Source organism: Arachis hypogaea, chromosome 20, assembly GCF_003086295.3.
Source record: "Arachis hypogaea cultivar Tifrunner chromosome 20, arahy.Tifrunner.gnm2.J5K5, whole genome shotgun sequence".
NCBI classification, from domain to species: Eukaryota; Viridiplantae; Streptophyta; class Magnoliopsida; order Fabales; family Fabaceae; genus Arachis; species Arachis hypogaea.
The window spans coordinates 141,951,279-141,965,682 of NC_092055.1; the positions used below are offsets into that span (position 1 = coordinate 141,951,279).

Consider the following 14,404-nt stretch of genomic DNA (forward strand, 5'->3'; position numbering starts at 1 on the left):
AAAAATAACAAAAAAATTAACCTGACTAATTTAAAATCTTTAAAAAATAAATTTGATTAAAAAAATTTTCGATAGACCAATTTAAAAAATAAATGATATTTCAATAATTAAATTGACCATTTACTCCACAATTAATGCTATACACTTTGCGTATAATCTTATATAAATATAATACATTGAACAAATAACAAATTAAAGAGCAAACACAATCACACACACCAAGAGAGAAAAGTGAGATTGAAGAGAAAAAAAAATGGAGGTAGTGATGTTGGTTTGTTTCATTGGCATGGTTGGAATGGTGATGTGGGTTGGTTTTGTGCATGGGATTGAGTGGGTAAAGTCTCAAAGGGTTAGAAGGAAGCTAAGAATGCAAGGTATAAGTGGGCCACCACCTTCATTTCTTCATGGGAATCTGCTTGAAATGCACAGAATCAACTCTGCATCACAAGCCAAAGTTGTTCATAGTAGTGATCATACTCATGACTTCACTGAATCTCTCTTCCCCTATTTTGAAATCTGGCGAAAACAATACGGTATCATTTTTTATTTCCAGTATAATTAATTATAGTATACTTATTTCTATACATGGTAAATAGATCTGGATTAGTGTGTTATCATTTCAACGAATTAATTTGATTAAATATGGTCAAACTATTAAAAATCGGTACAAATCAAATTGGGCTTTGTAAACTGCAAAAATCTTTCCTAGAATTTGGATAGGGGCTCCTCAAACTTTGTATATAACCTTTTTTTTTAAATTATATTACAAAATTGATATATTTAATCAATTAATTTTAATTTGAAAATTTTAACTACTTATTATTATTATTATTATTATTATTATTATTATTATTATTATTTAAACCTACTAGTATCTGCGATACTGGATTTAAAATATAGACAATGGATTTTTTTATATAATATTATACATCATAAAATATAATTGACTATTTATTTGATGGGAAAGATAGTGAAAAAAGTATAGCAATGGTCGTATAATAATAATAATTTTTGTTATGGTTGGTTTTTCAAGATGTTAGTTGAGATTTGTTATGTTATTTTTTATTATTTAAAATTTAATGTTAAGATTTATGTATATTTAAATTTTTTAATTTAAAAAATCGCAAATCTAATTCAAACTGCATTACAAATAAAATTAGTGTTCGGTACTACACTGCTAACACCTCTAATCAAACGGTCAAAGGAATGACTAAATTATCAAAAATATTTTTGAATTATTAAATTTTTGCCGAAGTAATTTTTTTTTTAATTATTTCTGTTAAACATATTTTTTATTTTTTTAATTATTTCTGTTAAAAATATTTTTAAATATAATAAAAATTAACAAAAAAAACTCTTTTATAAATGATAAATAATTTTTATATTTAACAAATTATTCATACATTTAATATAAAATTTTATGAGAATATTTAGATATTTATGTAAAAAATCCATGCAAAATAGAACTAAAATTAAATTTTAAAAATATTAAATTTTACAAGTAAAACATCTGACTTTTTTAATTACATATTCTTGGTAAGAATTATATCAAAATTCATCTTTATAATTTTTTAATAATATATATTTTACCGTTGGATACTTTTATAGTATTTTAAAATATGTTTTATCGTAAACAAATTTTAAAAGATATTTTTGTCAACAATTTAGTAATTTGGAAAATTTTTTTGGTTTTCTCTATTAAAAATATACATCAAACTCTGACTCATCATCCATCCGAGTCAGTGAGTTCAATATAAAATATATTAAAAAAACAAAAAATATAACATATATATATATATATATGTATGTATGTATGTATGTATGTATGTATGTATGTATGTGTGTGTGTGTGTAATAAATCATAAATGTAATATAAAAAGTATTTAAAAAACAATGTTATGTATATATTAAATCTTAACAAACAATTTTAGAGTCTGTCTTTGTCATTTATTATTGAATAAGACAAGACACACGATTGATTATTATCATAAGAGAATTATCCAGATAAAGACGTTTAAAATATCTTTTTTTAAAGATTTTTTTAATAATTAAAATTCAACATATGTAATTAAATAAGCCGTATTATTGTTGTCATAATTAAATCGAACAAATTGATTTGACAAAAAAATCGAGAACCAAATTTTAAACTAATCTAAATTATAGTTTTTTATAAAAATAACTACAATATACCTATTATAGCAAATAACTAAAATACTCATATATATATATATATATATATACACGGCTTAGAGAGAATAGAAAGGTTAGGATTTAGGATTATCAAAATTAATAATAATAATAATAATAATAATAATAATAATAATAATAATAATAGTAGTAGTATTTTGTCATTTTCTATAATAAGGGTATTGTAGTTATTTTTTATAAAAATTGGTTCAAGATTTAGTTCGTAAATCTTTTAGTCAAATTAATTTATCTGATCTAATTTTAATAAAAATAAAATGGTTTAATCAGTTATATGTATTGAATTTTAAATACTAAAAAATATCTTTAAAAAAAAAGACATTTTAAATGTCTTTATGGCTCCTTTGTTATAGTAATCAAAATATCAATTGAGTGATTTGAACAGAATATTCGATAATTTGATTTGTATGATATCTTAAATTATAATATGAATATTAAGACTCATGCAACATTAATTTTACTCTGAATTTGTAGGTCTATTGTACACTTACTCAACAGGGACAAAACAAAACTTATATGTGAATAGTCCAGAATTAATATCAGAAATGAACAAGTTAATGACTCTGGATTTGGGTAAACCTTCTCATATAACAAACAACCTTGCATCCCTTCTTGGAAATGGCATTCTCAGAGCTAATGGACTTAATTGGTCCCATCAGAGAAAACTTATTGCTCCTGAGTTCTTCATGGAAAAAGTTAAGGTATCTGTATATAATTCTTTGATATGGAATATGAAATTAATTTCTTTTGCGTTTTATTTTTTATTTGTGTGAATTTTATATAATTTTTTCATTTTTTTATATGTTAAAACTTTTTTACTTATAGAAGTTCTTATGTTTTGTTATGAAATTATTTATTCTAAAAGTATAAGTTGGTAAGAAAATACACATCTATAACTATTTTTGGGTAAAAACTAATAGGATATGATATAGGAAGAGTTTCAAGTGTACCGGGAACATCGGTATTATAGTTGTTTTAACTTTTGATATGAATTATAAAAAATATATATAATATATATTAATTGAAATCAACGGTTAAAACAACTGAAACACGAGTGTTTCCGGTACATTTAAAATTTTTCCTATGATATAAGCACATGATACATAGTTGTATGAAAAGAAAATGTTCTTATGCTGAATCTAAAGTGTGCATGCATGTAACTCATGATCATGGTAGGGTATGGTGGACCTAATGATAGAGTCAACGCAACCATTATTAACAAAATGGGACAAAGCCATTAAGGCCAAATTAGGTAATGATGTTGATGATGGCAATGGCGAAGTTGAAGTTGAAGTTAATGAAGATTTGAGGAGCTTAGCAGCTGATGTTATTTCAAGAGTTTGTTTTGGACATTCATATTCCAAAGGAATTGAAGTTTTCTCTAAGCTTAGGCTAATGCAAAAGAAAATGTCCAAACATGGTACCTTCCTTTTTGGAGTCAAAGGTTTAAGGTATGTCAATGCAAACTCAACATTCTTCAAATATATTAGGTTTTTTATTTAATTAATGTATCTCTACATTTAAAATTGGCCATTAAATCCTAAACGATCTTTGACAATTACCTTGAAAGACAACGAGGCCCTTAACAAAAAAAAAAAAAAACAACCTAGCCCCTGAGCTTTATTTTTATGGGACTAATTAGCCTCTGTGCCAAAAAAAAATTAATGTTATTTTTTTCGCAGAGAGACTAATCAGTCCCAACAAAAAAAATCAGAGGCCGGATTTGGTGTTTTTTTTTCTTGGAGTCTCATAGTCTTTCTGAGATAATTGTCAGAGTCGAGTGACAGTTTTTTCTGATATGAATTATTGTATATAAGTGTCAACACATTTTCGATTTAAGCTTTAAAGAGTTTACAATATGAATGTCATTACAAACATATTTATTATTATAGATTGTTTAACTGTCTGTAATTAATATTACAGACAGGGAGTTAAATAGTAAAAAATTTCGTCAATTAATTTTTTATTAAATTTTATCAACGTCCACTACCATCGATAATATTAATTAATATTAGCGACGGCTAAACCCATCTATAAAACTCAAACATAGATTTTCCAGTTTAGATAATTATGTTAAACATTTTTCAAGTGTTTCACATTCAAAAAAAGTTCAAACATAAATTTTGTCATTTAGCTATCATAAATAAATTATTAATAGACGACTCTCCTAATCAACCCATTATACACAATTCTCGAATACATTTTTTTTTACTTCGATGGGTTGGTTAGGAGAATTGCCAATCACGAAAAATCGGCCAAATAATTGAACCGTTTTTGTTTTGTTACATTCTAAAATTGATTAATATATAATTTGTCTTGAAGGGATACTCTAAACAATGTATGGAGAGGGAAGGAAAATGAGATTAAAATTATGGAGAGGGAGGTAGAGTCACTAATTTGGGAGTTAGTGGAGGAACGAAAGGAAGAATGCTCAGAGAAACCTTCTTCAAAGAAAGATCTAATGCAATTATTATTGGAAGCAGCTATGAGTGATGATGATTCAACAAGTCTACCTAAAGATTTTGCCAAGCAATTCATTGTGGATAATTGCAAGAACATATACTTTGCTGGCCATGAAACCGTTGCAATAACTGCTTCTTGGTCTTTGATGCTTCTTGCTACTTATCCAGAGTGGCAAGATCGTGTAAGAAAAGAGGTTGTTCAAGTTTTCCCCAATGGCATTCCAAATGTTGATTCTCTTCCTCTCTTGAAAACGGTATGTTTCTGTATCTATATCTGTATCTGTATGCGCATGTATGTATATATACATGTGCAGAAGTAAGGTTTTAAAAATCAAATCGATTATTTAATTGTTGAAACTAAAAATTTAAAAGTTTTACTGGAATTGATGAATATTGTAAAGAATTTGTTTTTAGAATATTAATTTTTAAATTAATTTTTTAGTAAGAAACAAATCGGTTTAATTAAATTACCAGTTTTTGTACTAAATCGAACTAGTCAAGTGACTGTTTTTTACTTAATTCTATTGATGAATTCTCGAGTTCAATTCTATTTTTTAAAAATCATACAAGCAAATTTAATTCATATAATCTTATCAGATTATTAAGATTAAAAGTACACGAAAAGTTATTACATGACTTTTGATTTTAATCATTGTTATTCAAACAAAATTTAACGAATGAAATTTGCTTCTTTCATTCTTATATAAAGATACTCTGAAAACCATTTTCAATTTCAAAGTAACAGCAAACCAAAAATCATGAGTATTTTGTTAGTTATGCGGTTTGTGATTTGTGATTTGTGATTTGTGATTTGTGATTTGTTGGCTTATATTAAGCATTATATATAATTTGATCTATGATGTATAATATTAGCTTATTCAATTATTTGATTACATTTCAATATTATATATACAAATAAAATTTATTTATTAAAAATACTAAAATAAAAAATATTTTTAGAAAAACTAAAGTAGTATTTCTTCAATGAAACTATAAAGTAGTAATTGAGTATTTATTAATAACATTTAACAAAAACCTTATTTTGTTTATTACGCTCAAATTTCAACAAATCATACAAATTTTGACGGAAATATATTACTGTTGAATTTGTTATCAAATATAGTCAACGTTAGTTAAGATACCATAAAAATAATTATTCATAAATATATTTTTAAAATATGATATTTTTTTTGATGAAAAATCTGACGGTAATAATTGTGTTTTTAGTAGTGTTATATACTTAGAATTAGAAGTTAACTTTATATTTTTCTAAAATAACAAATTATTTTGTAGTTGACTATGGTGATACATGAAGTGCTACGCTTATACCCACCAGGAGCATTTGTTTCAAGAGAGGTCTATAAAGATACACAAATTGGAAAACTACTTGTTCCCAAAGGTGTTGTTTTATGGACCCTAATTCCAACTATACATAGGGATCCTGAAATTTGGGGAGCAAATGCAAATGAGTTTCAACCTGAAAGATTCAAAGATGGTGTCTCTAAGGCTTGCAAGTATCCACAAGCATATGTGCCTTTTGGAGTGGGTCCTCGCTTGTGTGTTGGGAAAAACTTTGCAATGGTTCAATTGAAGGTTGTTCTTGCCCTAATTCTCTCTAGGTTTAGATTCTCTCTATCTCCTAGCTACAAGCATGCTCCTGCTTATAGAATGATTATAGAACCAGGGCATGGTGTGCATCTTCTTATTCAAAAGATATGATATGATGAGTTAAATCGCAATATTCACAAAGCCAATAAATTGCGATGATTTTGGAAACCGTCGCAAATAAACCAACGGTATTTAGTTATTTTGTTGCAATGGACTGATGGTTGTGAAAAACATATGTATTCTCGTGTATAGATGTGAGCGAAGTAGGAATAAAAGAAAGTTTAATTATTTTATTGGTTTTTATAGTTTTACTTAATTTATAATTAAGTGGTTATAGAATGATTATAGAACCAGGGCATGATGTGCATCTCCTTATTCACAAGGTATGAGATGATGAGTTAAATCGCAATAGCAACCGTCACAAAATCAATAAGTTGCGATAGTTTTGAAAACCGTCGCAAATAAACCGTTAATATTTGCTGGTTTTGTTGTAATAGTTGTTGTTAAAATCATGAATTCTCACATGTTTATGTCAGTGTGGTAGGAATCAAATATGATATACATTACTTTAAGGACTTATAATTCATCACACACATAAACTTTAGTTGTATTTAAATGTTAATTTAGCTTTTCTTTTTTCCTTTTTTATTTGGGGTAAGATCATTGAGTTCATGCTCAATCACAAGAACAAATATTATGAGATTGACACTCACACATACACAACTTTTCACTTCTTAGCACAAACACATGAAAAATGCCATTGATCTCAATGGAGCTGCATAATTCTCACTATCTTGAAGATCCATCACAAGAATCACATGGATAGCTACAATAATTAATTAGAATGTGAAGAACATATATATGCAGGCATTATTATCAACTTCCAATTCCAACATAGGCTTACAAGAGATTATATAGTACATAGTTATTAAACCATGAGTAGCAAAAAATAAAGATTAAATTATTCTGTTAGTTTTTATAATTTTATCAAATTTATAATTAATTTTTTATATTTTAAAAGTTTTAATTAGATCCTTACACTTTCATGAATTTTGAAATTAGATTATTTCTAAGCTAAAAACATTAGAATTTACAAAAACTTCTAAAAGTGAGAAGATATATAGGTTTAGAAATTTAGCCCTTAAAGCGTGGGTATCTTTTTAATTTGGAAAAAAAATATTATATTGATTCTAACGTTTTTGACATGATAAAAATCTAATTATCAAATTTAAAATAATATAAAGATTCAATTGTAAACATTTAAATTATATATAAAAACTTTTTTATAAATTTAATAAAATTATAAAAATTAACAGAATAATTTAACTTAAAATAAACTACTCCTTATTTTTTTTTTAATATAAATTTCAAGACATTCGAAGTGTGCGGAGGAAAAAAAAATAATAACTAACAAAAGTACAAAAAAAAAAAAAAACAAAAACGACTTAATTAAAATCTTAATATATATCACACTTATAGCATCTTAAGATTCCTTATGATCCTTCCAGCTTTTGAGCTTTATCCATTTGATATCTGTAATATAATCATCCAAGTTCCAATTGTCAAATATATATGACTCCAGATTCTAATGTAGTCATCGTATTATATTGCATCAGGCACACTAATAATTAAACAAACCATAATAAAAATACATTATATATATTTTACCGAAATCTCAAAAAAGAGGATCCCGTAACCACTAAAGTGATACGTACCAACTGAAATTAACGACCGCGTCCAGGATGACAATGATAATTGCCTCCTTCTGGGACGTCACCACAATCACCACCTACTATACAATGTTACAGACATGTAGAGACACAAAATCGATTAGATTAGTATCATTTAGCTCCACACATATATATATAAGAGAAAAATTATTGCATTTTCTTTAAATTTTTTTTTAACACTTTTAACATATAAAAATTAGAATTTAATTTTAGGTCTCTCCGAAATTGTCTGTGTTGGGAACTACCGGTAGACAATAGTTTTAAAGTTAATTGTGATGCAAGCTTGTATATGAATTTAAATTTAGCGGGATTTGGGTGTATTATTAGAGATTTTAAGGGAGATTGGATCTCGGGCTGTTCTGGAAGCATTCCCCCTTGGTCTATAATCAGATGTGAATTATTTGCTGCTTGGAGGGGGCTGGTTTTAGCTTGGAATTACGGTTTGAGGGATATTATATGTGAAACAGATTGCCTTGACATTCTGCCCATCATGCATGAGCTTACAAGTGGGTATCCATCTGAAGTAACAGATTTGGTTCACAAGATTCAGGAGCTTTTATCTCGTCCTTGGCTTGTTCACGTTGAATGGGTGTCCCGAGAAGCAAATAGAGCTGCGGATTGGATGGCTAAATATGGTGCCAAGAGTAACTCTAATCATGTTATTTGGTCTGAGTCTGGTGTTGATCTCCAACAAATCATCCGCTCGGATTTAGAATAGTTTTTGCTTTGTTTCTTTCCTTATTTAGTCACAAAAAAAAAAAAACTATGTAATATCATATTAGTACAAATAAATGATTATAAAAAAGTGAATATAATAAAAATAAATGATCATTTAAAAGAACGAATATAATTGTACAACTGTATAAAACGTTTTATATGGTTAGTGTATTAAAATTAAACTCTTTAAAATTAATATAAATTTAATTTGTATGTGTCCACAGTGTAAACGATTTTTACGCAAACATATAATTATTTTATATTGTTAAATTAATAAAAATAATTTATTTTAAAACGTATAAATCTGATTGAATAGCTGTAAGTAAATTAAACTTAATCAATATATTAATTATGTACAAAATTTTGTTAATAACCGATACAAGCTTCTATATTATCGTTTATCAACCAAAACTAGGAAAATAATCTTCATCGTATTATATATTGCATTACAAAAGTAATTAAATTCGATGTAATTTCTTCGAGTAGTAGTAGTGTGCGAGATTACTTACATAGTACTCTCCCGTGTTGATGATGATGCTCAAATGACCAATTAGGTACCCTTGCTGCTGCCACTTCTATTAAGAAGAGAACCACAAAAAGAAACGCAAGTTTGAAGATTATGATAGGACAGAGCTTCTTAATCAATTGAGCCATCATCATAAAGATGTAGAAATGTATAATCGAATTAATAACTAACAAGGGACAGTCGATATTTATAGTGTCCATATTTTGAATGGACATAGAAACTACACTTTTCTACGTTAATAAATTTTTTTTTTATTTGCTAAATTTCTACATTTTGGTTGGTTCTTCTGATAAGATGTTTACTAACGAGTAACTACTCACTAATGAGACTTCAGTATGTATTGTATGGTAGAATTGAAGCTTTCAGCAAGTCTTTTTTCCCTAGTCAACTTGCATAAGCAATGGTTCATATGGAGTCAGTAGTGGCGTATGACCGCCACAAGTCCTCCTTGTTGTATTATCCTGATTTATGTGGTAAACTATCAAATTATTTTATCATCGTTTTGGTTAATGTTGTTGGAAAGACTTTGCAACGAGTTGCATCGAATGCATCGACTTTGTACATTCGATTTTTAAAATTATTTAGGTGGTGTCTTGGGTCGGTTGTTTTATAGTAAAAATTCATGTCAAAACTTTTAAAATTTTTAGGAACTCTAACTCGCATGATATCTTCTATAAATGGATATTTTTCTCCAAATGGACTTTTATTTCTCCTGATCTACATGATTGTTCCGATTTCGAAGGTCTACTTCTAATTTCAAAAGCTTTTCTTCTAGTTCTCTTCGTCATCGCATTTCTCTTCGTAAGTCTCTTTCAACTTTTTTTTTTGCTCTATCTCCTACTCGAGTTGTTCTAATCGAGCATAATGCCCGTATACGAGTCATCCCATGATTTCTATTGGGTGCAGGCGCTTTTGATTTTTTTGTGGATTTATATCTGAATTGATTCTCTTGGGTTGAGGGTTTCCTAACGTTCCCTCTCCGTTAGAGCCACTTGTTCTATCTTGTCGTGGAGGTATCATGAGTGCATGGTATGATATTCCGATTTAGATTCGGATGCTATATGTCCATCTCTGACGTCATGGTTGGGTGTAGACTTAGCTTCTAGGTTCCCAACAACGACGCCAATGTTTCGAGAGTTACCTGAAACTAGTTGCTTTTAGACTTGAACATGAGGTCCAAACGCCTTTAAATAGTCTGTCCAATGTCTTTTCCAACGAGGATGAATCTGTCCAAGTTGTTTGTGAACAGGTGGGGGTTGTACTTGCAAGGAATTTCGATGCTTAAGTTAGCAAAAATTTTTGGCAGGTTTTTAATTGATTGGGTTTTGAATATACGTGAGGGTATCAATGTATTTATAGTAGAATAGATAACCACCTTTTAGAGTAGTTCCATCTTTGATGATGGATGACCGTTCCCTTTTGTTGGAGAAGTTGTAGAGATCTCTCTTCTAAATGAATATAATATATTTTAGGAGTCAGTTATTTATTTAGATAAGTAGAGTCAGACTCTTATGTCCGACCTCTATAAGATTGGATAGGTATGGACTGAGGGTCTGTTTAGGAAACTTCAAGAGTTATTTTTTTGAGCTTTTAACTTACGAAAAGTAGTATTAATGTATGGTGTAAATTTTTAAAACCAAATTATAACTTTTTAAGAAACTATTTAAATGCTTATAAAAAAGTTAAAAAAAAAAAGACTTTTCTCATAATAAAATTTTTTTTATCAAAACTTTTTTAAAATAAGTACTTTTAGAATTAAAAAATCAAATACAAAATAACTTATTTATAAATTATTTTTAATATAAATATTTATTATTTAAACTATTCTTTTAAAAACAATTTAATTATGTTGTTTACTCAAAGTGAACCTGAATCAAATCTCTTAATTGAACCTTATTCAATTTCGGTTTGATTGTATTTAAATTATTACCACTAATTTTTTTTTAGTGCTCGCCTAGCTTTTGAAGTATTGGTAAGTTGTGTACGTAATAATTTTATTTTTTATAAGATTTTTTATATTTAAAAAAAATCTTTAATAATCTTTATTGAAAAGCATTATGCACGCAACATTATTTCTGCTAGTATATATATATTTTTAGGAGTGCTCATAACTTAGATCTAATTCACATACTAATATAGGATTGAATTGTAAATTTTATGTAGGTATTCGTATATCTCGAATATATAAAAATAAATAAATAAATATTTTTTTATGTTTTATTTTAATTAATAATTATCATGTATATTGTATTATTTTATTTTTATTATTTAAAAAATATGTTTAATAACATTTTAAGATAAATATTGTTACGATAGGTAACCGGAGATTATTGGGCTGGACTCGCTAGGTTGGCCCAATCGTCTATGGGAGGAAGCCTTCGAGCGGATCCACGTCTTTTGGGGTCGCTGTCCGACTTGTGAATGCAAGTGAATGGGGGTGGTACCTGCAAAGACACTCCGATGCCTAAGTCAGCATGGGGTTAAGCAGGTTTAGAATGTATTGGAACTTAGAGATACCTGCAGGGTGTCAGGGTATTTATAGTGGTGAGCCAATAACCACCGCTGAAGTAGTTCCACCTTTTAAGGGGGATAACCGTCCCTTTATCTTAGGGAAGTTGGGATATGGCTTCTGGAAGTGGGTTGAGAGATCTTAGGGGCAGTTACTCATTTGAATGAGTGTTTATCTGCCAGCTAATCATCGTTCCCGACTTCCTCAGAGCTAGTCGTGATGATAGCCGACTTCCTTAGGAGAGGTCGGTACAGGATGAGGCTCAACCCTTTTTGGGTTGGGCCTCTTTCTTTGGATCCTGGGCCTTAGTGTTGGGCCAGGGTATGAACAGTGCCCTTACTCGAGCCCAATTTCTTTTTTAGAGTTGGGTTCGAGTATTCTACTCGGGGTCGTAGCCGACGTGTGAATGAGCCGACGTGATTTTGCGGAACCGATGTGACTTTCCGTGACTTTTGATTTTCACGGTTACGTCTTAATCGAACATCGCGTCCGTTAGAGGTTTGCGCAGGCATTAATTACCTTGGTAACGGTGCACTCGTTAATGATTGCTCCATTTTTACCATTATGCCCCTGACGTGTTTATAAATGCTTTGCATCTCTTTCGTTGTTTCGCTTCTGCGATTTTTCAAATTTTCTCCTCATCCGTTCGCGAAGCATTCTTGCGTTTGAAGGCTTTCGTTTCTACCCTCCTCATTTAAAGGTTAGTCTTTTCTTCTTCTCTTTTGCCACGTGCTTTCTGTTTGCATGCTTTTAGATAGAGAAGTTGATTCGTAGGTTTCTGTTTGATTCCGTACTCCCCCTTTAGATACCGTGTTTTTTATTTTTCTTTTCCTTTTTTCTTTGTAGGTTTTTCTCACCTTTTTAGGAAAAACAATGGCCTCTATAGACATTCTTGCTCAATGGGTTGATATCACTGTGTTAGGGGAGGAACCTTTGGTTGATGCCGAATTTATCACCCACCTTCGCACTCATCACAGGCTTTGTACTTCTGAGGAGGATGAACCGAAATACGAGTTAGTGGCCCCGGGTCCAGAGGACCGGGTGTGCTTTGGGAGGGCCACTGAGGCGGCCCCTCATTTCTTCTTCATGTACGAGAGCATGATTACCCGTTTGGGTGTTTTTCTTCCGTTTTCTGATTTTGAGATGTCTGTGTTACGTCACTGCCGAGTTGCTCCTACTCAGCTTCACCCCAACTATTGGGGTTTCTTGAAAATTTACCAGTTTATCAGCCATGCCCTGGAATTTTCGGCTTCCTTGAGAATTTTCTTCTATTTCTTCCATATGACCAAGCCCTTCAGTGGGCAAAATAATAAACAACAATGGGGGTCCTTCCGAGCTATACAAGGCCGGAGGGTTTTCACTCTTTTTGATGAATCTTTTCATGACTTCAAAAATTACTTTTTCAAAGTGCAAGCTGTAGACGGTCACTACCCCTTTTTCCTAGATGACAATTCCTCTCCCCGCTTTCCTCTATACTGGCTGGAGGCCTCCCCCTGTGAGAAATATGGCTTGGAAGACCTGGATGAAGTGGAGGCAGCCATTGTGGGGTTCCTCCGAGAAGTGTGGGGGAGGGCCCCATATTTGGATACTAAAAAATTTCTCCAGGGGTCTTCGACCTTTGTCCAGACTCAACTAGGTAGCTTTTATTTGTTTATTAGATTTCTGACTTGTCTGGTTTGTTTTTCCGACTTGTCTAATCTATTGGCTATTACTTGTTTTTGCAGAGATGGAGAAGAAGAATTCGAGTGAGTCTTACCAGAGGGTGCAGGAAGCTAAAGCGAGGTCCCGGGCCAGGACTGGTGGTGCCAGGGCGGTTATCTCTCCTTCTCTCCCTCCTTCCCGAAATTTGGGGACTCCTTCAGAACCCGTTGTGATTTCTTCTTCAGCTTCTTCTCAGCCGCTCCCTTCTCCCCGACCTTCTCCTGAGCTAGAGAGGAAGAAGCGCAAGGCTTTGGAGCCTGGCTCCTCCTTGAAGAGTGAGGTTAAAATTGATGCTCCTGCATTCATCCGGAAATACATCTACCCCCATACTCGCATAGGTATGGATGATGTTTCTGTCCGGAACCACCTTACCTCTCTGGCTGAGGGGAGTATCAGGGCGGCGGGGGTCTGTGCCAAGCTCTTAGATATTTTCGAGAAGACCCCTCTTAGCTCTTTGGGTTCAACCTCAAAGGTTGAAGAGCTAGAGGGAAGACTTCTCATGTATCAGGAGCATGAGAGGGAGTTGAAGAGGGAAGTTACCAAATTGAGGGAGGAGAGAGATAGCCTTCGGAAGAAGGAGAGCAAGCTGCAGGCCCAGTGCAACATGGAGGTAGGCCTGAGGAAGACTGCACAGGAGAGTTACCAGAGCTTGTTCGAGGACCTTGTAGGGGTTAAAAAAGATTTGCTGAATGCTTGGACCGCCTACACCGAGTTTGAGGATTCTATTGCCGAGGGGTCTGAGGAGGCCTGGAGGGTTTTTAAGGAGCAAGTCGGGGTCATTGCCCCTGACTTGGATCTTTCTCCTTTAGATCCTGACAAGGTGGTGATTGATGGGGCCATTGTTTATCCCCCAGCTCCCCAGGTTATCTCCGAGTCAGATTTGAAGACTCGGGGGCAAAGAATCATTGAGTCCCCTCCTCGTTCAAAGGATGCTCTGAGTTCCTCA

At 31.3% G+C, this 14,404-nt stretch overlaps 1 protein-coding gene and 1 long non-coding RNA gene across 2 annotated transcripts; one reads left to right on the forward strand and one right to left on the reverse strand.

The window, feature by feature from the left end:
• The first annotated feature begins 208 nt into the window (after nt 1–208).
• Nucleotides 209–6,539, forward strand: LOC112786745 (cytochrome P450 714A1). Its single transcript, XM_025830118.3, has 5 exons — nt 209–533; nt 2,680–2,906; nt 3,382–3,656; nt 4,528–4,921; nt 5,961–6,539. The coding sequence occupies exons 1-5, from the start codon at nt 254–256 to the stop codon at nt 6,384–6,386; spliced, it is 1,602 nt and encodes a 533-aa protein (XP_025685903.1). The 5' UTR covers nt 209–253; the 3' UTR covers nt 6,387–6,539.
• Nucleotides 6,540–7,023: 484 nt separating this feature from the next.
• On the reverse strand, nt 7,024–9,409 carry LOC140182814 (uncharacterized). The gene is made up of 3 exons (XR_011878958.1): nt 9,232–9,409; nt 7,991–8,067; nt 7,024–7,808 (listed from the first exon to the last, which is right to left on the reverse strand). It is a non-coding gene; the product is annotated as an uncharacterized lncRNA (long non-coding RNA).
• Between the last annotated feature and the right edge of the window lie 4,995 nt (nt 9,410–14,404).

Excerpts from the sequence above, each read along its gene's own strand:
- LOC112786745 (XM_025830118.3), top strand. The coding sequence starts at position 254 with ATGGAGGTAGTGATGTTGGTTTGTTTCATTGGCATGGTTGGAATGGTG. Across the intron at positions 2,907-3,381 it reads TCTTCATGGAAAAAGTTAAG|GGTATGGTGGACCTAATGAT; the intron begins GTATCTGTATAT and ends TGATCATGGTAG. Across the intron at positions 3,657-4,527 it reads TTTGGAGTCAAAGGTTTAAG|GGATACTCTAAACAATGTAT; the intron begins GTATGTCAATGC and ends TTTGTCTTGAAG.